The sequence below is a fragment of the Osmia lignaria genome, chromosome 13 (genome assembly GCF_051020975.1).
Source record: "Osmia lignaria lignaria isolate PbOS001 chromosome 13, iyOsmLign1, whole genome shotgun sequence".
Classification (NCBI taxonomy): Eukaryota; Metazoa; Arthropoda; class Insecta; order Hymenoptera; family Megachilidae; genus Osmia; species Osmia lignaria.
In genome coordinates this window covers 3,966,630-3,991,301 of record NC_135044.1, presented here as the reverse complement: position 1 = coordinate 3,991,301, position 24,672 = coordinate 3,966,630, and the positions used below count along the sequence as shown (strand labels likewise).

Below are 24,672 nucleotides of genomic sequence, written 5' to 3'. Positions count from 1 at the left end.
CAGGTAACGTAAGAAATAATTAATCGAGCAAATTATTACCATCTCCAGTTGCCCCGTCCGGAGTGATCATCACAGGTCCGACCGAAGCAAAAGCAGACGAGCAGGTGGTGATCACTTGCGCGACAGAGAACTCGAATCCAGCGGCGGATATAAAATGGACCGTGGACGGTCACAATTTCGAAAGCAACGCTTCGAGAACGGAACCAGCCCCTCAAGGGGGATGGATCACAACGTCCAACGTAACGTTCAACATAAGCCGCACCAGTCGCAGTATCGTGGTGATATGCGCCGCCTCGAACGTCAAGCTAACGGAGAACGTCGTCAGAACGCACACCATAACCGTGATTTGTGAGTACACCAGCAGGCAATTGGGTGAATGAATGCAATGTAAACGTAATCCCAGCACAATCTGGACTTAGACCGGGATTAATATGATACTAATCCGGAGGCAAGCTTAGACTTTGCTGCAACGTTTACCTCGTATCTTATCAGTTTAACCGGGATCTATGAATTTCGATCTGAACGTGTAACGTGAATTCCCGGAGAAATTAATCCTGATTTAATCTCGAACATCGTGTAAAAGAGCTCTTTGTTCCGCTTGATATATGAAGCTTTTTCTATTCATTGTGATCTTTGCTGTTCAGATCCACCATCGAAATTGACCGTCACTGGATACGAGGAAGGGACGACTATCGATGCTGGTACTGTGCTGAGGTTGATGTGTACAGCCGTGTCTGGCAATCCACTTGCTACCTTGAGTTGGTACAAGAATGATAAAAAGGTCATTAAATAATTACTCGATATTCTTTTTCATTTTCCTTTATTGCAGCCCTCGGTTGCTTTCCTTAAATATTTACAATCTTTTTAACCGCACATTTTCTGTTCCAGGTACCAGGAACCACCAGGACCCGAGACCATGCGGTTTCCAGCGAGCTGACGATACTCGTAAACGCTTCCGACAATAACGCTCGCATAAGATGCGAGGCAGCGAACTCGGCCACCCAAATTCCTCTGCGCAAAGTCCTCGTTCTAAAAGTGAACTGTAAGATCCAATGAAACGACTACGTTGATACTCTGTTCTCAGTTTTTCTGCTAAATTAATCCTTGATCGTTTGATGTATGGTTTAGAGTGGTTCGTTTTAAATCTAGGTCACGATTGACTTTTTCATCGTCGTCGAATGTTCGAGCCATTGAATTCCGTCGGATAATTTATTCCAACTTTTTCTGCTTCAGTTCCACCAGAAAAAGTGAAGATCACTCGTGAGCCACAAAATCTACACGCGGGCCAAGAGGGTCGTATTATTTGCGAATCGAGCAGCAGTAATCCAGCGGCAGAGATGTCATGGTGGAGGGGTGGCATCCCCGTACAGGGAACCAAAAACGGCACTAAACCCGGCTTACACGGTGGATTTCTGTCGTTCGTCGAGCTTGCGCTGGATGTGACGGAAGAAATGAACGGGGAAGTGTACACCTGTCAGGCGAGAAACAATCAAATGGAGAGGTCAATTCACGACGCCACCACCCTCGACGTGTTGTGTGAGTATACATACGAGCATCGACAATTGCTCAGAGGGATCTATGAAACATCCAATGGACGTTTTTCAATAAATATTTCATACCTTTTCCTCCTCTCATCCCCGAAGTCTGGCTGAGAATAAAATTTTCGAACCTAGCGCCATCGTTAAGTTGAAAGTTTTTCAATAAATTTCTTAAATATTCCATTTGCAGACAAGCCGATATTCTTCCCGATAGTACCTTACGAATTAATTGGAATGGAAGGTGAACCATTCGTGATCTCTGTCTCCGCTAGGGGAAATCCTAATGATATTAAGTACACGTGGACCAGAGATGGTTTACCGTTGGTCAGCAACAATAGAAGGATATCCGTTCGTGGTTCTACGTTAAACATTACCAAACTGGACCGCCATGATGCTGGAACTTATATCTGTGAAGCGATTAACGAGGAGGGAACGACGTTTTATCAACTGAATTTAACTGTTCAATGTAAATACAAGAAATACCGCTGCGAAAATAAGAGAATAATAATTCCTTCTACCCGAACAATTGAACTTCATAAAGCGTATATCGTTCATCTTTCAGACGCGGCGAAAATTAAACGTACCTCGGCTTCGGGGATAGTATATCCTCCAGGAATCGAGGCGAAATTGTTCTGCGAAGTGGACGGTAGCCCCATAGGAGACGAGTACGTCACATGGCAGAAAGTTGGTTCGAACTCGGAGCTCTCCGGGCGATATTCCACCTCTTTTATCAACAAAACTTCCTATCTACACATCGAAAACCCTGATCAAGAAGACGTCGGAGAATATCAGTGCAAAGTTAACAATGGGATCGGTAACATTACCTCCGAGCCAATTCTATTCGTAACCAATTGTACGTATGTGCTTGTTAAATCAATATGGACCACCATTACCGCCATACACACCGTCACGTTCTATTCATTAAAATGTATTATTACATTACAGTTAAACCGCAAATGATGAATACACCGTTAACCAGGAGAGCAGCTGCTAACAAGGGTATAAACGTGCAACTATTTTGCAAAGCACGTGGTTCACCTTTGCCACGATTTACTTGGACCTTCGATGGGAAAACTTTGTTACCAAACGTCACCGAGCACAAATATGGCATTACGCATACCGATGTAAGCGTTCCCATCAAACCTTTTCTCGATTTATAGAATAAACTCTCGCTCTATAATTTCGAACTTACTCCATAATTACGTATGTATAATTTTCTAATCGTTATTACAGCTGAGCGAATTAATTTCTGAATCGTCGTTGACCATTTTCCGTGTGACGTCGCACGATTACGGTGAATACGAGTGTCGTGCATCGAATAAAATGGGCCAATCGACTGATACCATATATTTGGACGTGACGTCGCCACCAGACAAACCGACCGATCTCGAGGTTTATAATGTCACTCACGATTCCGTCACTCTAATGTGGAAGAGAGGATTCGACGGAGGCTTACCGACATCTTATCAAATACGATGGAGAGAAGCCCTCGACTACGAGGATCGGTATCACTACGTGGACGTGTCACCGGGAGTATATAAAACCACGATAACAGGGCTGTCACTGGGGACTTACTATGTGTTCAGTGTGAAAGCCATTAACGAGAAAGGAGACAGTGGTTTCCTACCCGACATTGTCAAAGTCGAAACGTTACGTAAGTTTTTTGAAATCCTTTGTTCAGAGTTCATTAACGATTCTGTGTGCTCGTAGTGATTGCTTTTCAGCTAGATAGTATCAGTCGCCATTTAGTTTTGCTGCTAACACGAATGAATAATAGCGATGTATACCATTATTCCAACAATGGTACTAGTTGACTAACCACTTGAAAAATATTGTTTTTTTTTTTAATTAGATAATCGTTGAAAGTTATTTAACAGATAGGGGATATTTGGTTGTTGATTTGAATATTAATTATGGCTAATTTGATTTTAATATTAATCGTCAGCATGTAGAATGCTTATGATAGATTCGTGATACTGTAGGTATCATTTAATCTTTAGTAATATTTCTGAAATATCTCTAGCTTATATGTATAATTGCTTCTATAAATATTACAAGAATTTAATTAATTTACCAATTTAAAAAGATCAAGCGTACACGTTGAGCCAGATATGTTTCATACTAAACATCCGCATCCCACATTACATTGACACTATACGAATGTTACGCTTAAATGATAGCATCGCGGTGTCTGTTCTATTAAAACGGTCATCTTTGAGAAGAAAATTACCCTCTCACCTAAAGTCGAATTAATTAAAAAAGTAAACACTAGTCTAAATGAGTACAGGCCAGATACATTATGTATAAACATGAAAACATAATTACACATATAATCGATAATCAATCAAAATGCCACCCCTTTGATTAACCGCTCTTATTATTGACCTACATTCGACGGTTTTGAGTGAAATAAAATTATTTGTTTAAAAAGTGTGTCGCAATGACCGTGTTGATAATAATTAATAAATCGTGCTAATTGTAACTAACAATGTAGAGTACCACTGCATGAATAACAAATCGGTGATGGGGCGTTGGCTTACAGGGGAGGCACCACCTACCGACGTGACATCCAGCGAGATTAATTCTTCCTACATCATCGTCATTATCATCACTGTTTCCGCCTCTGTATGCCTACTCATTGCTGCGCCCATAGTCTTTGCTACCTTAAAATCGAAAAAGAAGGCTCAACGTTCCGGTAAATATAATCATTCAATCATATATATTCTTTTTTTTCTGATTTATCCTGCAGGACCGAATAACGCTGAGAACCAGCCAGACGTTCTCTTGGAAAAGGGGGATTTTACAATGAATTATATCTATACGTTTGCAGCAACATCCCTCATCTTTTTTATCATTAATATCTTGGTCGTCGTGTTGTGGTACATTATGAGAAAACGAAATAAATCTAGTAAGTTAATTCAAGGAATTCTTTTTCCAAGACCATAGGCTTTACTTTACCCAAGAGTAAAAAATATATGATCAAATATCGAAGAAAATTGTTAACAGCTTGGATGTAACAAATATTTTATTCTATTAAGCATTATTTATTTCCTACTCTTTGATAAATGTTAACTCTTGAACGGTGATGCCGGGTGAAAAATTTCGAAAATCAGGCTCCAACTAAAATCGAAATGATAGCGAAGAATTAAATTATAGCTGTCTCATCGATCTACCGTCCAAGAATTAAAGAAGAAAACATATCCCAATGATACTGCATTTTTTCATTGCATCCCTTTGATTTGTTTGCGCAGGAATAAACAAATCGCAGACAGCGGATATGTACGCACCGTCGACCGTCAATGGAGACACCATGACCGGTGAATTAAGTTCAGTTTCGGACGAGAAGAGCGACGTTAACTTCGACACTAATGATTACGTGGTCAGTGCGATCAGTCAGTATGTTCTTAGTAACAAGTAAATGCCGGAGGGTAGGTTTGAGTTCTATTAACACATTTCTGTTTCATTCTACTTCCGTTTAGATTCCCTTTGCTTTTGTTACTTTTACTTCTTGTATCAAAGTCTCGTGGTTAGACTATTGTCTCATCTGTTTTACTTTCTTTTTTTTTTCGTTTTCGATAAACGATTCCCTCTGGAGCTTGATCAGTAGCACTTTATTCTTATTATTCATCAATAACTTACTTCATCTTTTGCAATACCCTTCAGTATAGATAGGTTTTGGGGGTAGATCTACCGAACTGTGCACGTAGAGGAAGATCAGGACCCTTTGTACAATCTTGAAAATCTGATTTATTAATCTTTGTTAGACGCTTGTAGAGTATTCTATTTTCTGATTTTCCTTTTTATACACTTATTAATTTTATTTTTATTATCGAGAACTCTGTATATGCATAGCTATGTTTGATACTCTTAGAGTTCTTTCAAATATTATTATCGTATAAAAAGTAACAATCTTCCTCTAAATATAACGAGATCTCTCGTAATGTATCAGAATGATGACATTAAATGTCGATGTACGGACTGTCGCTTCGATGATGCATGTGAAACTGGTAACATATGTACTTTCATACTGATACGCTACGAATGCTGGAAATACGAAACTCGCTGTATTATATGTACACGATCCGATAGAATGTTACATTAACGATTTTGATAGGCACGTTGCAGGTTTATCTGCTTTAAGTATATGTTGATTTAACAATACCATTTCTCTCTCTATGTAATCCAAATAGGACGAGGGTAGGAAGACAGCAGCCAGCACGTATTTAATTGATCAAACTATGCAAGATTTTGGGAAGGGGAACATGGAAATGCAGGTACATCATCAAGGAACCCTTGGTCGTCGTGGCAACCACATTCAACCACCTATGAGCATGGATTCACCGCCCCAACGAACTACCGCTAGTGGAACGCTTTCCGGTACATCTTTTTGTAACGGTATTTAATCATACATTTTTGAAACATGCCATTATTACGAGATTCAGAAAAATGTCATATCGAAAAGATGACTGACTTTCCTTCGATGAAATTGCAGTTTCGAAATCAAGTTACATCGGAAACCCCAGTCCAGCCCCGCCGAACGACGTGAACTTCTACAGCGTGGAGATCGACAACGGGCGCTACATGGGGTACGAGACGAATCACAGCCCGATACCGGTGGTCAGCGAACCAGGTTCAGGCAGCTACTATCCATCCATGAGTCCCACGGGACACATCATGTCGAGTCACGTGAACAGCGGAACGGGAACACTGACGCGTAGCAGAACCCTGCCACGTCCAGTACCGCCGCCGGATGTGACAGTGATGACCGCCGGTTCGAAGTCGCCGATACCTCCGTCGGTACCACCGCCGCCAACCACCTTCGCACGTTCTGTGCCCAGCAACGCGCACACCCATGGTCATCCATTGTCAACCTTCACCCCCACGCCAGCTTATTCCGATATCGACGGCCATCTTGTCTGAGGATCACCGATATTCGGCCCCAGTTCGGTGCGTGGTAAATATCGCGCCGTGCCGAGGGACGAGACTGTTACCGTTACAGAAAGAACCACCAGGCTCTAATCTCACCTCGAGGGTGACCTTGAACTTTTGAATCATCAGGCGTCACACTCGAGACACAATCAGCAAGGACTGAAAGAAAAAAAAATGAATTCGTTGCTGCTGCAGCAACAACGCTGCGTGAGTTTCGTGTGGGTGCTCCAACGACCTTCTCGTATATCCTCCTTGAACCCGAAAAGAAAGTAATGAAGCATGTAAGTAGAGTGAGAAACCGTGTACGCTGCGCATACATTCACGGTTTTCTAAAGTGATAATTTTAAGATGCACGCGGTACGTCGTTGCGATTTAGAATGCATTCCTTATTGCTCGTTTCGTTAGTTTTCAAGGACATATGGTAAATCATTTCGCATATCACGTGGTCGAGTTGAAGAAACGGTGAACAACTAGCTGGAATGAAAAGTCGGAAGATATCTTCGTGACACCAGTGATTCATTTTATTTTGTAGGTATTCGTTGTGCCGATTTCATACAGTGACACGTGAACTGATACGTACAGAGGTAAAGTATGAACTTACGAATACGTTCATTTACAATGTACAATAGGTATTTGATCCTGCTTCAATGATAATTCGAACAACGTCCTGCTGGCGGTACTAAAGTTTTTCATCCGGCTCGGCTAATTTTACGTCCTATTAGTAGGACTATTAATTGTATGAATTATCATTAAGCATTGACAGGACAAAGGTACTGATGGTTTCAAAGAAAAAGAAGATGTCTGTGAGATATCTTTCGATGGCAGCAACTCTTTTGAAAGTAAATCAAAGATTTAGTATATCCGTAGTATCATCGAAGTAACGCTGCTCTTTCAGTGTCACCGTGAAAATCGCATATTCGCGTGTTTCCTTCGTTCTTTCACGAATACGTACGACCGTCCATGGTTTCGTTTGAAAATTGGTTGAGGAAACATCGGTCTACCCCGATACTTGGCGGGCTATTGTTTGAAATTCTTGAAGGAAGCGAGACAATCGTTTTACACAGGGAAACAGTTGACGGAAGTTTGTAAACGGTAGTGAAATTCAACTGATTTCCTTCTTCCCTTACCATCTTGCTCATTACACGCGGCTGACTTTGTTGAATCGAACAGAGCGTTACTCGCAATGAACAGAAGCTAGCGTACGAAGAGCTGGATTATAGGTATTAAAAATATTAGGCAACGTTTAGATAAGAAAATTTCTAATGCACGAGACGTACAAGTGATTTCAGCTTTTATCCTCTTGAGCTTAATAAAATTTTAGCGAAATTCAGTTGTTAAGAATATCCAGGAACGACTGAAATTGCGATCAAAATTTTCGCGCTTCTCGCGGCGGGAAACTTTTGAGATCGCGAAAATACATAAACTTCCTTTTTCCGCGTCTTTTTATTTTGCAAATATGCATTTCAAACGTTTACGTAGAAAACAAAGTTTTCACTGCCGAATTCTAAAGTCAATACTACGAATAGTTTAATTGGTTACAATTATCGTGTAAAGAGACGCGTTCAAACGCCGTTACATCGTTGTTGCGCTCTTTGCATGAAATGGCCATCGCCATTCAAACTGTTATAACAAAATGAATGTTTTCGTTTGCCAATTGAGTGATTATCAAGTTTCGTTTATGGAACTCGATCGTACGGCAGAAAATATTAATGAAACCATGACAAAGGTTGGGAAAATATCTACAAGTTGAACAGTTTTCACGTGACAGTCGAACGCGCGTTGATTTAACAAATGATTTATCACGCAACGCGGTACTTTATGCAACTAATTTTACAAGAAACAAAAATTGTAAAGGATGCCAAATGTTTGCAAACGATGATGTTTGTGAAAAGAAAAAGAAGAATAGTTAGTAAGCGATCTTCTTTTTTAATATAACGTTACGATATATGAAAGATTTTTACTGCTTTCACTTCACTGCCTAATTTTGTATTTTCGTACCGCGATCGCGATACCTTTTTTTACAAGAATCGTTAACACGTGAAAGCCGTTGACTTATTACCGAGATCTCGCTAAAAATGACAGTTGCTTCGAGCCACTTATATTTCCTACTGAAAATATAAAAAATTTAATAAATATATACATAATATCGCAACGAAATGAAAAATTTGAAAGGGAAATGTAATCAACATAATCAGTGAAGTTTGTTAAAATAATTATAAACGAAAAGGATAGAAATGAAGGAAGTAAAAGTGAACGTCTTGGAGTAGTGATATCTTGAAAAAAGACAATAGTACATAAGTTTAATTATGCGAGTATGAGTTTAGTTAAGAGTAATCTATATTTCCCTGGCACAGCCAAGTTAGAAGTTGCATTTGCATAAGAACGATCTTTATGCAAAACGATAAGACAGAAAAACGTAGTTCAACTAAATGTTTATACATATATATTTTTGCAATTTATTTCGATTGAATTGATTATCCTTGTATATAGTGCGATATGCTCAGCGTTTCATACACGTACACGTACACGTACACGTAAACACACACACTTCAGAAACAAAAACAAAAAAGGGAAAAAAAGAAGAAAAAAGAAGTAATTAAAAAATGGATCATATGAGGGTCTCACTTTACCTAAGCTATAATAAAGTATTTGTATAGGGTTATTATGCTAGGCCACGTATTGTAATCTGAGAAACATTATTCCAGTTATCGGACGAGACAACGTCTTTCCGTTTACCGAAAGCCTAAGTAGTCGACATATATTTTTGAAAAGAAAGCAGAGAAAATGAAAAAGAGATAGAAAATGATCGCATAATCGTTTGGCCTATCGTAAGGGAGAGACAACACATGATTATTAGGGATGGGATCCAAGTAGATATTATTACAAACAGGTTCGAATTCTTCAAGTACAGTACCGAGCATAGTAAATTTACTTAAGGAAAATTTCCTTCTCGATACTGTACACATCATAGAATTTTTCTGCATATAGAATTCTAATTGCATAGGTAAATGAAAATTTTTCATTCTAAAATTGACTTAAATTCATAAATACTTGATCCCATCCCTAAAACGCGTCATCAGCAGCGAAAAACTCATAGTATCAGTCGACAAACGTGTAAATTTCATTCAATTTCCATGAAGATCGTACAATCAATACGCGTCCAATCTAAATTCCTTCTTTTACTGGAAAACGAACTGTCGTTCCACTTCTAATTTGGCTCGCGTATTGTACGACTATAATTTAAGGAACACGTAAATTAGTAAGATTGCTCAAAATATACATGAATATTTTTCGAGCAATCGTACTTGTATGGTAAGAGTCTCGAGCTAATCGTATCATACTCTATTTTCGCCTCTTCATTTTCCCACGGTGCGATTCGCGGAGGACGTTTACGATAGAGCCTCTATCATTTCTCTGTTATCAGAAAATTAAAAAAAGACACGTAACAGAAGGAGGAAAGAGATGAAATTACACGTGACGATATAAAAAAAAAAAAAGAACTCAGAAGCGTATGCACACGAAATTGATATTGTATACTTTCCGCACCGTTGTCATGTGTGTTTTATGCTTGAGAAACTGTTTGAAAGTTTTACGGATATTCAAGTTTTTCGTAGCATGCGCTATTGTTATTTCATTAAGGGAGGAGAAGGAGGAGGAGGAGAAGGTGGAAGTGTAGAAGACGAAGAAGGAGGTGGACACTGATTTGTTACGGTAGATTCTACGAAAGCTTAAATAATTAAAAAAAAAAAAAATAACGTGTATTGTTAACTGCTGCTGTTGTGTATGGAGCCGCACAGTTCGGCTTAGACTGATGATAAAAAAAAAAATTCACGTATGCTCAATTAGAGAACATGTTTGCGCATAATTAAGAATTCTATTTACATATACATGTTTTATATTTGTAATTAACGAAAAATCATCTAATACTTAATATTACCTGATATTAAATTAGATTATGTAATCTCCAAAGTATTTGCTCATCAAAGTGCTAGGCATGTTAGACGGACCGATATTTCGTCCAAAATGGTACCTTGGAGATGGACATACCATCTAACAGTACGATATTTGATATTTTACACAATAATTAATAATTCCGTTGATTATTCTAAGACATAGTCAATCCTAATTATACAATCATTAAGGTACGAGGATATAAATTAACCGTTTTACATGTATATACTGTACATATACGAAACTTAGATAGACAAGATGATGATGATGATGATGAAAGAGGGGGAAGATGAAAAAAAAAGAATTCAAATGCATAACGAATTATATATCAAATTAAGAAAATACGATCGAGAGCTTTCGTAAAATAGGTACTAAAAATGTTCGTATCAATTTTGATGGTTTTTCTTGGTAATCATTTTTTTTCTATTCTTTTAAACACGAAGAGAAAATGATTCTCACCGAGCGACGTCGGCCTTTTTTTTTTGAAAGGGGAACGACATAAAATTGCCCACGAAACTTGCGTATTTATATTGTATAAATCGCCGAAAGTGACGTAACGAATTTTATCGTAACGAACTTATCCGTTCCAAAATTACCATTTCCACAAGAGGCGAAGACTGGTAAACACCGAGCCGTTCATAAATGGTGTTCGAACGACTCGATTTTTCTATTGAATTTCGATTTCTTGTTCGATAGAGTTAAAAAACAAAAGAAACACGAGAATACTTTGATCTCCGATACAATCGTTGCGTTTCATCATTTGTAAAAGCGCTGAGAAGCTCTCGAAAGTAGTCGATTTTAAAGAACTACATACACATATATATTTTTTAAATACTCGGCAACTATCAAACGAATGGCAAAATCATTGATATTCACATTTAATTTAAACTTTATATTATTTAAAAACAAAAGCAACGCGAGATTGGAACAGAAATAATAGTGAAATGTTAATTTAATGAAGGGATATCTTGCTCCAATTGAGCGATGCAAAAATAAATGATATATCGTTAATTGTTAAGCGTATCATCGGATATATGTTTGCTTCCGTTTGTGTGCCAACAAAAATAAAAATAAAAAATCGACATTCTTGGTGTATAAAATATATGAAACGTAGCGAGACGATGTTATTGTTACGCGGGTACTTTATTTCGATCAGAATTTATAAAACGAAATGTAATTGTTTGGAGCAATCGTCGCTGTTCGTAAGTACAACCGATAATGAACAACTGAAAAATGAAAAAAAAAAGAAAAAAGAAAATAATATACTGATGAAAACGGTAGAGAAACTCTCCGATGATAAAGACAGAGACAACCGTGTAATATAAACTAAGGATACCAAGCGATTGGTATTACATTAATTACTTGTATATATACATAGTATTTTTACATTCTAATTCTAAATTACATTTCCAATTCTAAATGGTATACATTTACTCTGTGAGCTTCGCTTGTCGTCTGTGTAAATCGTTGATGACGATTATGGACGTGAATTACAATTTTGGAAACACGAGTTCCAGCCGGTGAAGCGTTTTAAATGGCGATGATTATCGTATACATCCCATCCTTTGTGCTCATTTCACTGCACGTTTTTGCACAAGTCTCAATAACACACGCCTCGTGCCTTCATCGCACCTTAAATTTAATAGAAACACATGCAACATTATGGTCACACGGAGTGTCTTTAAACGCAACTATAGTACATTCTATTATATATTTGTCCTGATATTTTGCTATAATTGGAAAAATTAACATATTAACTATACCATCTTACAAGGAGAACACAATTTATCATTTATTAAATAATCAATCATTCATAGAATGTTTGGACCAATTCTCTCCTTGTCTTTTAATTACATTTCAAAAATTGTTCAATCTGAAAAATTGTCCACCCTTCATATGATAGAATTTCTAATATCTCGCTAATAGTTTCGTGGAAACATACATCGTGCGACTGTATGGAATATTCATACGCGTAATTAAACTTCTACTAAAAAAAAAAAAAAAAAAACAACTGTGCTCATAGCATATGTGATCGTATTTCTCGTGTAACTTAGCGAAAGAACAACCCTTCACATTCTAATTGTAATTAAACACGATAATCGCCCTTGATGCTTCCGACGCGTTGATTTCTAACAAAAAGAGAAAACGGAATTATATTTCCTTTATTCGTTTCTATTTTACACATAAAGACAGAGCGAAGCTCAACGTACTAGTCCTTACTTTAAAACCAAAGTAAAGAGAAGAAGAAAAAAAAAACACATTGTCTAGCTTTTAAGAATCTCCATTACGTATTCACACCTGTGTGTCTATACAAAAGACATAATTATAATTAACTAATTCAATCATCGTAATTAGGTAAACGACTAACGGATAAGCGAATAGATAATGAAATGAAAATGAAGGGATAAGCCACCTCGTTAAGTGTATCGTTTTTATTTTAATTCATTTTTACTACACGATTAACAACATTTTATCTAGCAACTTACGTCGGCTAGGAATGTAAATTCTGTATCTGTACATTGTTTTCCTATTTCAACTATTAAAAAGTGACCGTCAACTATATATTCCACCACTTGTTACTTTCCCGTAACAATATTTTCAGTTGTTATTAGAGATATGCAAAAATTGTTACTCTTTGAATTTAACTTCCTTCATTTGCTAATATAGCAAAATATTGTAATAAAGAATATTCTTTTGCATATCCCTAATATGTTGTTAGTCAAATCTAAGGAAGAACAAAACCATAATTATTTGTAAAAAAAGCTATGTATTTATTTTAACCTGTATTGACCGTTTCACATCGTAAACACAATAGATAGATCTATTTGTATAATAGGAGTAAAATTAGGTGAATATTAACAGGTAGTCTCAATAGGAATAAATTTCGTCCGAATCGGATGGGCCGGGCGTATAACCAGGTCCGTGGTAATGGTAATATCCTTTAAATAGTCTACAGGCTCCAGATAAAAATTGTGTAAAAGAAGTCCTATTGTCGCTTTTAGTTCCAACATAGCAAATCGTTGTCCTACGAATTAAACATTAATTATTAACGCGTTCGTTACGGATACTATAGATCCGAAATTATTGAAGATACAGGGTGTTTAGAATACTAGGGGTGGGTACCCTTTGAGGGGGTGGTAGCTGAGGTGATTCTGAACAACTTTTCCCTTTACCAAAATGCTTGTTAAAGCTTAGTTTTCGAGTTATTAATTAAAAACACCGAGCAATCAAAGCGCGCCTAGTGCGCATGCGCGGTCGTAGTAGTGCCGGTTACGAACCAACGCGACGCGCCTAGTAGTTTGTTCGCGACCGCGGTCGAGGTTGGTTTGTAGCCGACGCTCACGTGACTCAGATCGCACGCTCTAATTTCTCAGTGTTATTAATTAATAATTCTAGTGTTAATTAATATTAATAATATTACTAGCGTGTCCGTAAATAAAATCTGTATAAATAAAACCTTACCTATACAATTTCGTGGACCAGCGCTAAAAGGTACATAAGAGTAAGGATGTCGTCCATGCATATTTTCTGGCAGAAATCTATCTGGATCAAACACATCTGGATTTGGCCAATATTTTGGATCCCTATGAACATCGGCAATATGCAGATGGACTATGGTTTTGGCAGGTACGACATAATTACCTGTAAAATACATTATCGGCATCAAAAATACATAATTCTACGGAATTATATATTTTTTATGCTTAGTTATAGTTACTTAGTTTCGTGTCCATTTCCGGTGCACGGGATATGAAAGGTACACTTGGATAAAGTCGCAGAGACTCTTTGATACACCTTTCCAAATATGAAAGATTCTGAAGAGCGGACATTGTCATTTTCCCTTCGTTTTCTTCCATAACTCGATTCACTTCGATCCTAGCACGTTCCTGGAAACAATGATTTCTTTTTTAATTTCGATTTTAGATCGAAGAAATTTTTTTTTTAATGAAATGTTTGACAAATTTTCAAATGTTTTCTTTGTTAATTCTTTTAAAGTTAATCACCTGTATCTCTTTATGTTCAGCAAGAAGCAATATAGTAAAGCAAATACTCATCGCTGTGGTATCGTGTCCCTGTAACAAAAAACAATCTTCCTGATATGTCAAATATAATTTTGTCTAACAATATGAAAAGAATAATGATAGAACGTACCCTAAACATAAACGTATCTACTTCTTCCCGGATACCTTCATCGTCTATTTGATTGTTTCGATGCGCTGCTATCAAAAGATCAAGCATAGCGAGTCTTCTTTTATGAACTGCAGAAACATTTTATTTTTTTAATATTTTTCATTAAACTTCACTACAGTGAAAAAGAATCATATGTTACATACTTCCCATGTCTTTTTGTCCGCTTGAATCATCATCAAATCCAGATAAATATCTACCATCGGTCTGATCGTGATATTCTTTTCGTTCTCGAATAATCTAAATTATATTATAGTTTACAAATGTCGTTGATAATTTAGATTTATTCAGTTTTTATTTATATCCTTACCTGCTTCGTGAATCCATGCAATATTTTTAGTAGTCTACATTGTTCCCATCCCTTGGGAACACATGCAAGGAGAAATTCATAATGTAACCAGGGCCTTACAAGTCTATGAGAGGAATTCAGATTATAAATATTTTTCACATTAGTGTAATTTTACAATTTTCAAAATTATTTACCTGTACACCTGAACTTGTCCCATATCGTACACAGCTTTCCGGTACTTGTACTGAAATACCCCTTTGTCTTTTAACGAAGTTCCCATCGAAGTTTCTGTAAAAGATATATGTCTTATCATTTTCAACTGAATATCACTGAATGTATGCGTTAAAATTGCTCGTTAATTTACCACATATGACGTTTAGAGTATGTTCGCTAATGATAGGCAGTAAATCCTTGACCACAGGACCCTGTTCGCTCTTTAGTATCTTAATCATACGCTCTGATTCTTCGATAAAAACGTCAACAAATTGTCGTAGTACATTGAAATGAAACGCAGGAGTCAATATTTTTCTTCGCAAATGCCATTTGCGGCCTGAAAAATAAATATTCTGATTTTTAAAATCGTATTGTTTATTGCCTCATTGTTAATGCGTATCTTCATTCTTGTTGTTTATTTCGGTAATCGCCTCGGTGGAAGTTTTCATTAAAGTTAAGCGGAAAAATAAGATAACTCTATAAATAGGAAACAACAAAGATATGATACCTGAACTGGTGAGAAGACCAGTGCCGAACCAAGGTTTCAAAAGATCGTAGACGGTACTTTTCTGAATGGATTTTGGATTTCCAAGAATTGTCTATATACGAGGGAAAATAATTTTGATTAAACTTAATATTCGCATTTTTTAAATCCTTCTAATTGTTACTAATTACCTCAATATCATTCGGGTGACGAATATTAAGGAATGGCATTGTAAAACTCCATAGTCTATAGATTGGATAGTATTGATTACTCATTTTGCGCATAATTTTCCAAAGATCGTCTGTAAATGAAATTACAAATATTACTTGAAAATCGGGAAAAATGAAAAATTGTTACTGAAGTTATTAATTTCTTGCTTCTCTTACGTGACGAAACCTGAAGGGTGAGCAGATTGCCAAAAATTGGAATTGCCTGAGGGCCCGGTATCGAATTCATCATCCTTCCCAGTTTCCCATAATGTAGGGTAAAAAAGTGCACAATAACTCCAAGTAACACAAGAAGTAATATCACAACGATCATTTTCAAAAATTATCTACTTTCAATAATTTTATTTCTTCAAGATACACTTTTTGCATTTATTTACTTTCCATCAAGAAAACCTTGTCAATTATATCGATGATATTTAATCGCATTATTAACAAACACTTTGTGTAGATCTCTCCTTTTTTAATTGACCCTTAAACACAACATTTACTCGTCTCTGTTACGATTTTTAAATCATTAAACAAATGTCGAGTGTTTATAGCTGCCTATCTTGTATAGTACTACTGAACCAGCAGCTCCGCTTCAAATTCAAGTTATACAGAAGCATATCGCGCAAAATGCAACGATGAGTCTGATAGAAGTTTTTGTGCCATCGTGACGTGTAATTGATAGGAATTACAGAAATAAAACACTTTCGCTGGTAAACACCACAGTGATAAAAGGAATTTCAGAAAGTTTATGTTGTAATCTTTTATTTCCGAGGATTAATAATATTACAATTTGTATTATTTTTTATTTAATCAATGCTACAAATGATGAAATTTCAAAATTTTCAGAGTTCGTAATACATTTCAAATTGATAACAATATTAATATCAAATTGTTAATTGATAACAATAATACATTGGTAATAATGTTTTATCTTTGGAAATTTTAGTAACTGTTTATTATCATATTAAACTGACCTAATGTTCGCATGAACTTTGTTTCCTATAATGATTCCTATTTTTTTAATAATAATAATTTATATTAACGATACTTTTCCTTGTGATTATCTCTTCTCATTTTAATCAGTCTTACCTTCTTTTACTATCATAATATAAATTATCCAAATTAGATAAAAATAGAATTGTAAAATCAGTTATCAGTATTCTAATTGAAATGTTCCAGTAGATATATCAAAATTGTCGCATTTAAAACAATTATGTCGCGTTATTTATTAAACATTCTTATCTAAAACTTTAGTATTATTAAATATTGTTATATTTTATCCTCGCTTTTCATTATTTATAGCTAATTATTTTTAATTTTAATCAACTGTATCATTTACTAACGCAGAAAATGAATTAAACGTGTTCGCGTACCCATTTGAAATTGGCGCCTAACTCTCCTATAAATAAGTAGCGCTCCGGTGGTGGGAAGCAGTAGCTCTTTGAGCGTCGACACGAATGTATCCATCTATGTAATCTTATTCTTTGATTACAACGTGAATACATATTCGTATTTTCTTTTCGGAAATGACGTAACTAATAATATCTTAAGGTTGGTAATGGAATGTCACTTTTTTCTCTGAAATTTTTAAACTTGCTGTAAAATAAAATGCGATATATCAACAATATAAGGAAAAGGTTCAATAGTGAACAATGAAGAACTTTCAAATTTAATTGAATTTTTTTATTATGAACTTGTTTGTACATACTTAAATAATTAAAACAATTACAAATTGCGAATGTTATATAAAATAAGCGATAAATATTAATTGACTATATTATAAGCAATGACAGGATAGCACACTTAAATTAGGCGCTCCAGTATATAGCAAATAGGTTATGCCCGTAGAACACGTCACTCTCGTTTCATCATAATTCGTGTCGTAAGTTTCAGTGAGGAGCTTTAACGAAATTTCAGTAATATATTCGTTTACTATGGTAAAAGTTTAGTATTACAAGGGGATATGATTATTTCGAATATCGAGATCATATGCGATTCATTTTCATTCGGTACTTTTAAATAAGAGTTGGTGTGCGTGACCAATTTTGCCAACTATTTCCGGAATAATACGTTTTCCTTGAGGTGACGTTTGCTATTATTGTCTGTAAGGTGTGTTAACGGCATTGTTGTAAACGTCGTCATACTTTTAAGATTCTGAGAATCTTAATTTCTTGTGCGATACGTATCGCTAAAAGAGATACAGTGATACGTATATAGTTTGAAAATTTTCCAATTAAAAGAGTATTTAGTTCGAACAATTGAAACCACGTCAGTGTCTTCCCAAACAAAATGGGCCTAACAATCAGTAGCTTACTTACCCGGCTCTTTGGTAAAAAGCAAATGAGAATATTAATGGTAGGTTTGGATGCTGCTGGAAAAACTACAATATTGTACAAATTGAAGCTTGGTGAAATTGTCACAACAATACCTACCATAGGATTCAATGTTGAAACTGTTGAATACAGAAATATATGCTTCACGGTGTGGGATGTCGGTGGTCAGGATAAAATCAGACCACTCTGGAGACATTACTTCCAAAACACACAAGGCCTCATTTATGTTGTTGACAGTAATGACCGTGAACGTATCGCTGAGGCGGAACGTGAATTAGCAAACATGTTGAAAGAAGATGAACTGAGAGATGCAGTTCTCTTAGTATTTGCTAATAAACAGGACTTACCAAATGCTATGTCAGCAGCTGAACTTACAGATAAATTAGGACTTAATTCATTACGTGGCCGTCATTGGTATATTCAAAGCACCTGTGCTACTCAAGGACACGGATTATACGAAGGACTTGATTGGTTGAGTAATGAACTGGCTAAAAAGTGATAAAGCATTGTCGTTATTCATTATCTTCATGAACAGTTTAATCATTGAGCATGGATGTAGAAGACAGGTTGCAGTTTCCGTTTTGTCAGATTACGCACTATGTGTACATGTTTAATACCACTGTGATTGTAATTTCTAAGATAAAAATTGCTTGAAATAACAGAATATAACATGACCAACTCAATTGTCATGATGCTTACACAGGTTTCATTTTTAAAGTGACATTTTTCAAAAAAGATAAAACAGAAAAAAGGAAAAGATAAAAATAAAGTAAGTCTATTAATTAGATGAGTGTGTATATTTACCAGTTATATATTATTTGTATGTGACATATAATTCCAATTGAAAAAGTTATAAGTTTACTTAAAGGTGTATCTTCAATTTAAAATAAAACATGGAATATTTCTACATTAATTTTAATATATATTTTCTCCTTATTTTGCAAGAAAGTATAAACAAATTTTATACTTCTATGGACTTTACTCTGCATCTATGCAACAATAAATTATAAAAATGAAAGTTTGAAAAACTTACCTTTTCCCTGGTTTATAATTTCTTTTTTAATATGATACTTGTAATATACCATATGCTTATAAATTAAAACAATTTAGTAATAAAGATACATGGATTAAACTGTAAACTTCTATCATAACACTTTCTTCTTTTCTAATAAAATTTTGAAAGTGTATAATGAGGAGATGTAAAGACAATTACATTTTGTAATCTTATTGGATAACTCAAAGTAATAATTTTATTATAGTACAAAACAGTACATTATCAATATATGCACTGTATAGTGTATAATGTATCAAATAATTTGTTAATATGCAGTGTTATTTTTGTATGCACCATAAAATTCTATTCCTCTTCTACTCCATAAAAGACAATTAATAAATTATAGAAATGTTTTCTACTTATGAGTAATATAATATATATATATGTATATATATACACAATAGTTTTAACATATGACAGAATAGAGCATTGATTTAAAACATTTTAATATGAATATCTTATTTATATGTGTCAAGTGTTAAATTTGTTTAAATTAATTTACACAAAAATTTGTTATTATACATTGAATTATTGACTTTGTTTGCTATATGCATTTCACAAAATTATTAGTACAACCATTTGATAACAAATTTTTTTTTTTATTTTAGGCAGCAATCACACAAGTCATTGAACAAACACCAAGTAAAACATGGTAATTTGTTCAAACTAAATTTCAATACTAGTAACTGACCACTGGAATATGTACCGTGTCTTCTGTCAGTAATGTTTAAATTAACTGATTATTTTACATTGATGCCAACCACAAAAATATTTGTTCAGCATATTTCCTTTATTGGTAGCTTACAGAGTCTGGGCAGAATTTGTAGTTATTAATTAAAGAAAGAGATCTATACTCATTTACGTACCCAAGAATTCTTTTGGGGCGGAACATTACTTTTACCCAAGGCTGGAAAATGATTTTCTAATGTATGACTAGCCATATGCGTTCGAAAATCGGAATTTTTCAATACTTGACCGCATGTCGCACAAATTTCTAAACCTCTTATCTTGTTGCCATTCTCCTTTTTATGAATTTTAAACAGTTCTTGCTGCTTTTCGATATCAGGTAACAGAACTAACAGTTCTGGAAATACGTCCTCGAAAGCACTGAGACCCATTGCCTCACGGCAACGCGTGTAATAATCTTGAGCGTTACACGTACCTTGCCGAAACAAGCCGCTTATGTATCGGAATTCCTCGATTTGATCGTGTTGCATTAAAACTTCGTTAACATTAGCTACCAGACATTTATTTCTTTTCTGAAAATCCGGCGGGGGTACGTAATTATACGCACTGTTGTGCTTACTATTATCCGGCAAGATTGAATAACTCTCTCCAGAACTGTTTGTAAATGTCAATCCATTACTGCTGTTCAATTTATCCATGCTGTTGTACTTTATGCAAAAACCAGGAGGCGGAGGAGTTGTCGTACCAAAGCCAGGCGGTGGATTTGTAAACCCAGGTGGCTTAGAACTACTTCCACTTAAAGCTGGAAATTCTTCTAAATGACGAACATTTCTGTTTGTTGAGTTTAAACTATCTATCTTTAATTCTGTACGTTTTCTCTGTACTCCATTGGAAGTATTATTATCAGTATATGTATTTACAACTGTTTCGTTATCCACGTTTTTATGTTTCTTCTTATCCTTTTTATTAGTTTGTTCTATCTCCTTCGAAGATTGTACATTCATATTTTTTGATGTATTTACATTGTTGCTCATGTTATCTGTATTTTGCATTAATTGCGAACTTGACTGTACAGCATCAATGGCATTTTTACTGTTCGCACACGCATTTTTCAACGTCTCGCATTCTTTCTTGACTACAACGGTACTTACATTTGTTCTTGAACTGGTAGTATCGTTTCCATTAACAGTATTATTATTACAATTTTGTTTAACCTTTTTCTTTTTCGTTTTTCCTTTCGTTATGTCGGTAGTCGTTTTTACATTGTTACTGTTATTAGAACTCTGCGGCTGACTCCACGAAGGTACTACAGTAATTGTCGATTGCTTCTTTGATTTAGACGATTTTGATAACGTAGGAAAATCTGCCCCAGATTGAATTGGTGGCGGAGAGGGTACTAATGGCGGTGACGCAACCTTTTTAGGTTTCGGTACAGATGTTGAGGCTGATTTAGAAGAACAGGTCCATTGTAGAACTTCTTTCCAATGAGCCAAGTTAGTATTACAACTGGTCGATGGTTCTGCTGAACCCAACGCAGGAAAATCAGATTCCATTGATAGTTGAGCAGGACGAATTCTAATATTAGGACCCGAAACCTTTGTAGTAACAGTCCCGTTTGGTTCATGATTTACTTGAATAGACACATTGGAAGTTGTACCCTTCTGGGTTTGCGTACCCGATCCTGAAGAATTACCGCTCGATACACTGAAGTTGACGGTTTTAGATATACTTGTACTTCCTGATTCCGGTCCCAATGCAGGGAAATTTTCGTCTGTAACAGCGAGTGGCTGAGGTCTTATTGTACTACGAATCGTTACGTTACCTCTACCTTTACTCTGACTTAAGGTAGGTACAACAGGTGTAGCGTTACCCAATGTTGGAAACTCCTCGGTACTTTGTACATCCACAGATGGTTGTTGCACAAAAGTAGGTTCGTTGTTTGACACAAATACATTTGAAGTATTTGGTGTTACAGTTTGTTGATATTCCCTGAGATTATAATCTCTCCCACCATAATCTCTTCCACCGTAATCTCTTGAACTTCTGGAAGTTGATGCGCCTAACATTCCTCTTCTGTTCATCCGATTTTCACCACGTGGAGCTAGCGTGAATTCTAGCTCCAATGTTCTCGCTTGCTTAGCAGCAGCCTTGCTCAGCTGCTTACTATGAATACTTGCCTTATGCGCTTTAAGATCAATGTCAGTTCTAAAAACACTCGTAAATTTTTCCTCCGCGCACATTCCCTCTTCGCATAGAAAATGTTCTTGCCTGAAATGATCTCTGAGGTAATCATAAGAGCTATAATATTGATGTAAACCATCCGCGTCACAAAAATGACAATATAAATGATCTCGTCTTAAGTGTCGAAACAACTCGTCGTTGTCCATATAACGTTGATCACAAAATTCACACAGTGGATGACCTTTATGACTTTTGTCATCCACATCTCCTTTCCTTCTATGTTGGGCAAGATCAGACCTGGTATAACAACGCCTTTCATGGGAAAATATCTATCATAAAAAGAAATATATTTTTTGAAAATCACACAACAAACAGTTATAGAGATTGTCTAAATAATATTAACATACCTTTAAATTTTCCACACAGAGATCACAATAATGCAGTTCATGTTGATGTCTCATATGATCTTTTAAACTGTTAAAATTATTAAACACTGCTTTTTCTTTACAAATATTGCAATTATTAGCCAATAAATCATAAAATTTACTTTGAATGTCAGGTGTATCGAAATAGATATTATATCTTGTGTCAAACAAGTTGCCTTTATGTAAGTAACGAAAGGGTTTGATCTCCTTTGTAAATACAACTTTTGGTAAATCTTGACGGCATATGGGGCACTCATTCTGACAGCAAAGTACCCTCATTCTAGTACTACATTCGTAACACACAGGATGTTCACACATACCAATACTATAAATATCAACATTTTTGTAACACACAACACAAGTGTTGTTATTAGTACTTTCATTGCTACCAGACATTCTTTGTATGAAAATTTTTCTTGAGAATACTAAGTTCTATTAATACACACTCTGGTCACAGAATGTAATGAATTCCAATTTTGTTTATCTCCAATGAATTACAATCTCCGATTTCGATAAAATAAATTATGCTATTTTATACAACGTCGTACGCAATCCTGTAACAAAATTGTTGTTTCAATTTCGTGATATATTTATCCTATACGAATATAATCTTAAACTGTTACAATTGAACTATACAAATTGCATAGCAAACGTAGATCAATTACTAAGGAAACTTTTTATTTAAATACTTATAAAGTATCACATGAACATATCAAATTATCTTGTTACAATTTTTCTTGTTTAGTTAGTAAAATAAAGATGAACGTATTCTGATACTTCACAATCGCTAGATTCTATTCCATAGAAGGAACATTTTTCGAACAAGGAACTGTTTATGTTTTAAATACAGTCTATATTGAAAGTGTTTCTTCATGAATGAGTGAAACTAGTTTTTCGAAAATTAGAGAGGAAAATTGACAATACCCTCTGGAAAATATTCCAGCAAGCAGATGGTAAAATCTCACAGGATGTCCCTGAAAGAAAAAGGTTATCACGATTTATAATTCTAGCATAGACGAAATGCATATATGATAGATTCACCACTTTATGTGAGATCGTGTCACACAATCTGAATTACCGACATTATCTAAATCTTATTGTTAGTGACTACAGATATAAAAAGACTGGACATGCCTTTGTTCTCGTGGGGTAACGATTTTGGGGATTCCAGACACCCCTGAGTTAAGCTAGATAGAAGTTTTAATAAAGGTAGGTGATATTAGAAAAGATTCTAACAAGAATAGTCGAAGTTAGCATAATATATGTACAGAGCACAGTTAATATGACAGTCGTGCCTATTTTAACAATTCCTCTTCTATCATGCCTCGCACTCACAACTGAAAAGACACAATTTTAACTCTCTTCGATTCAAATTTTTAGAAATCAGTCAAAATCAGCACAAGTCTGAAAAGTTATTAAAATAATCGTTTGACAAACTTATATTTTAAACAGACCGCCATAAATTAAGTATTTTTAAAATTCCGACCGTAGCGCCATCTCTACGAAAACGGCGGAAACTATTAAACAACTTACCGACTAGACGTTTGAACACCAGCGCCGCCTATCGAGAGAGAGCGGAAACTACTTATCGACTTACCATCTAATAGTCGGTAACTGACAAGTAGTTTCCACTATTTCCCGATAGAAAGCGCTAGTGTTCTCCAAAAACCTAGTCGGTAATTTGTTGAGTAGTTTCCGCCGTTTTCGTAGAGCTACAGGGTCCCTGAAACCCCCATGCCATAATGTCGGTATGCAAAGAGTATCACCCGTGCTTCGGGGTCGCTGACACCCCAAGATGATATTAGATCGGGGCGCAGAAAGAGTCAACGGGGTCCCTGATACCCCAAGAGGATATTTTGTCGGTGCGTAGATATTCGCGGGGGTCCTTGATACCCCAAAATGATATTTTGTTATTGTGCAGAGTCACAGGGGTCCTTGACACCCCACGATGATATATTAGGCTGGTACGCAAAAAGAGTCAACGGGGTCCCTGACACCCCAAGAGGTACTTTGTCGGCACGCTGAAACAGTCAACGGGGTCCTTGATACCCCAAGAGGTACTCGTCGGCACGCCGGAGGAGTCAAAGGGGTCCCTGACACCCCAAGAGGTACTCGTCGGCACGCCGGAGGAGTCAAAGGGGTCCCTGACACCCCAAGAGGTACTTTGTCGGCACGCTGAAAGAGT

At 35.9% G+C, this 24,672-nt stretch overlaps 4 protein-coding genes across 10 annotated transcripts in view; 2 read left to right on the top strand and 2 right to left on the bottom strand.

Annotated features, from left to right (window-relative positions):
• The window catches only part of sns (sticks and stones), a 202,086-nt gene extending 189,657 nt beyond the window's left edge, over positions 1-12,429 (top strand). Inside the window, exons 7-18 of one of the 6 annotated variants that reach the window (XM_034319985.2) lie at positions 49-348; positions 645-781; positions 889-1,042; positions 1,234-1,536; positions 1,729-2,004; positions 2,101-2,391; positions 2,484-2,662; positions 2,772-3,192; positions 4,288-4,446; positions 4,790-4,917; positions 5,729-5,915; positions 6,031-12,429. In XM_034319985.2, the coding sequence (XP_034175876.1) occupies positions 49-348; positions 645-781; positions 889-1,042; positions 1,234-1,536; positions 1,729-2,004; positions 2,101-2,391; positions 2,484-2,662; positions 2,772-3,192; positions 4,288-4,446; positions 4,790-4,917; positions 5,729-5,915; positions 6,031-6,458 (2,963 nt within the window). In that variant the 3' untranslated portion in view covers positions 6,459-12,429. Of the gene's footprint in view, positions 1-48; positions 349-644; positions 782-888; positions 1,043-1,233; positions 1,537-1,728; positions 2,005-2,100; positions 2,392-2,483; positions 2,663-2,771; positions 3,193-4,080; positions 4,234-4,287; positions 4,447-4,789; positions 4,967-5,728; positions 5,934-6,030 lie in introns of those variants that run through there. The other 5 variants (XM_034319983.2, XM_076691778.1, XM_034319984.2 and 2 more) reach the window with 5 other exon arrangements.
• Positions 12,407-16,416, bottom strand: LOC117602245 (cytochrome P450 4C1). Its single transcript, XM_034319994.2, has 12 exons — positions 15,979-16,416; positions 15,784-15,893; positions 15,617-15,707; positions 15,260-15,445; positions 15,090-15,183; positions 14,917-15,019; positions 14,753-14,846; positions 14,571-14,677; positions 14,423-14,491; positions 14,137-14,305; positions 13,881-14,060; positions 12,407-13,443 (listed from the first exon to the last, which is right to left on the bottom strand). The coding sequence occupies exons 1-12, from the start codon at positions 16,130-16,132 to the stop codon at positions 13,274-13,276; spliced, it is 1,527 nt and encodes a 508-aa protein (XP_034175885.2). The 5' UTR covers positions 16,133-16,416; the 3' UTR covers positions 12,407-13,273.
• Positions 16,417-17,276: 860 nt separating this feature from the next.
• On the top strand, positions 17,277-19,066 carry Arf102F (ADP-ribosylation factor 2). The gene has a single exon (XM_034320173.2). The coding sequence runs from the start codon at positions 18,097-18,099 to the stop codon at positions 18,637-18,639; it is 543 nt and encodes a 180-aa protein (XP_034176064.1). The 5' UTR covers positions 17,277-18,096; the 3' UTR covers positions 18,640-19,066.
• Positions 19,067-19,376: 310 nt separating this feature from the next.
• On the bottom strand, positions 19,377-23,555 carry LOC117602312 (E3 ubiquitin-protein ligase ZNF598). Of its 2 annotated transcripts, none has more exons than XM_034320162.2 (3): positions 23,412-23,555; positions 22,470-23,041; positions 19,377-22,391 (listed from the first exon to the last, which is right to left on the bottom strand). In XM_034320162.2, exons 2-3 carry the CDS (start codon positions 22,881-22,883, stop codon positions 20,049-20,051), a joined length of 2,757 nt encoding a protein of 918 aa, XP_034176053.2. In that variant the 5' UTR covers positions 22,884-23,041; positions 23,412-23,555; the 3' UTR covers positions 19,377-20,048. The 2 variants fall into 2 exon arrangements, with proteins under 2 accessions (XP_034176053.2, XP_034176054.2); XM_034320163.2 differs by lacking the exon at positions 23,412-23,555 and adding an exon at positions 23,111-23,402.
• Positions 23,556-24,672: the final 1,117 nt, after the last annotated feature.

Coding starts and splice junctions, on each gene's coding strand:
- LOC117602245 (XM_034319994.2), bottom strand. CDS start 16,132: ATGATCGTTGTGATATTACTTCTTGTGTTACTTGGAGTTATTGTGCAC. Junction 15,894..15,978: donor CACCCTTCAGGTTTCGTCAC/GTAAGAGAAGCA, acceptor TTTCATTTACAG/ACGATCTTTGGAAAATTATG. Junction 15,708..15,783: donor GTCACCCGAATGATATTGAG/GTAATTAGTAAC, acceptor CCTCGTATATAG/ACAATTCTTGGAAATCCAAA.
- Arf102F (XM_034320173.2), top strand. CDS start 18,097: ATGGGCCTAACAATCAGTAGCTTACTTACCCGGCTCTTTGGTAAAAAG.
- LOC117602312 (XM_034320162.2), bottom strand. CDS start 22,883: ATGTCTGGTAGCAATGAAAGTACTAATAACAACACTTGTGTTGTGTGT. Junction 22,392..22,469: donor TCTGTGTGGAAAATTTAAAG/GTATGTTAATAT, acceptor TTTTTATGATAG/ATATTTTCCCATGAAAGGCG.